Here is a 258-nt window from a genome sequence, read left to right on the forward strand (position 1 = left end):
CAGCAACCAAACAGCAGCAACATCATCTATCAGGCTGCTGCAGCACAGCTGCAGCAGCAAACCAAAACGCAGCAACACACACTCAGGCACAGCCACAACCAACGTTATATTTCTTCTCTTTTCTGCTGCTGCTGCTGCATGTACACCCCAACACAAACCCTCAGCTCTACACACGCTAGGAGTGGGGCCCCCCTGGGGGCCCCCGTGGGGGCCCCCAAGGGGGCCCCCAGCGGGGGCCCCTTGGGGGGCCCCCTGGGG

General features: G+C 62.0%; 1 protein-coding gene across 1 annotated transcript in view; it reads right to left on the reverse strand.

Annotated features, from left to right (window-relative positions):
* Positions 1-104: 104 nt before the first annotated feature.
* The window catches only part of EMH_0086580 (uncharacterized protein), a gene marked incomplete at both ends in the record, with an annotated part of 1506 nt that continues 1352 nt past the window's right edge, over positions 105-258 (reverse strand). The window contains one exon of the mRNA XM_013501047.1: positions 105-256. Coding sequence (XP_013356501.1) covers positions 105-256 — 152 coding nt within the window. The remainder of the gene's footprint in view (positions 257-258) is intronic.

This window comes from Eimeria mitis, genomic scaffold (genome assembly GCF_000499745.2).
Source record: "Eimeria mitis Houghton genomic scaffold, Emh_scaff6220, whole genome shotgun sequence".
In the NCBI taxonomy this organism is placed as follows: domain Eukaryota; phylum Apicomplexa; class Conoidasida; order Eucoccidiorida; family Eimeriidae; genus Eimeria; species Eimeria mitis.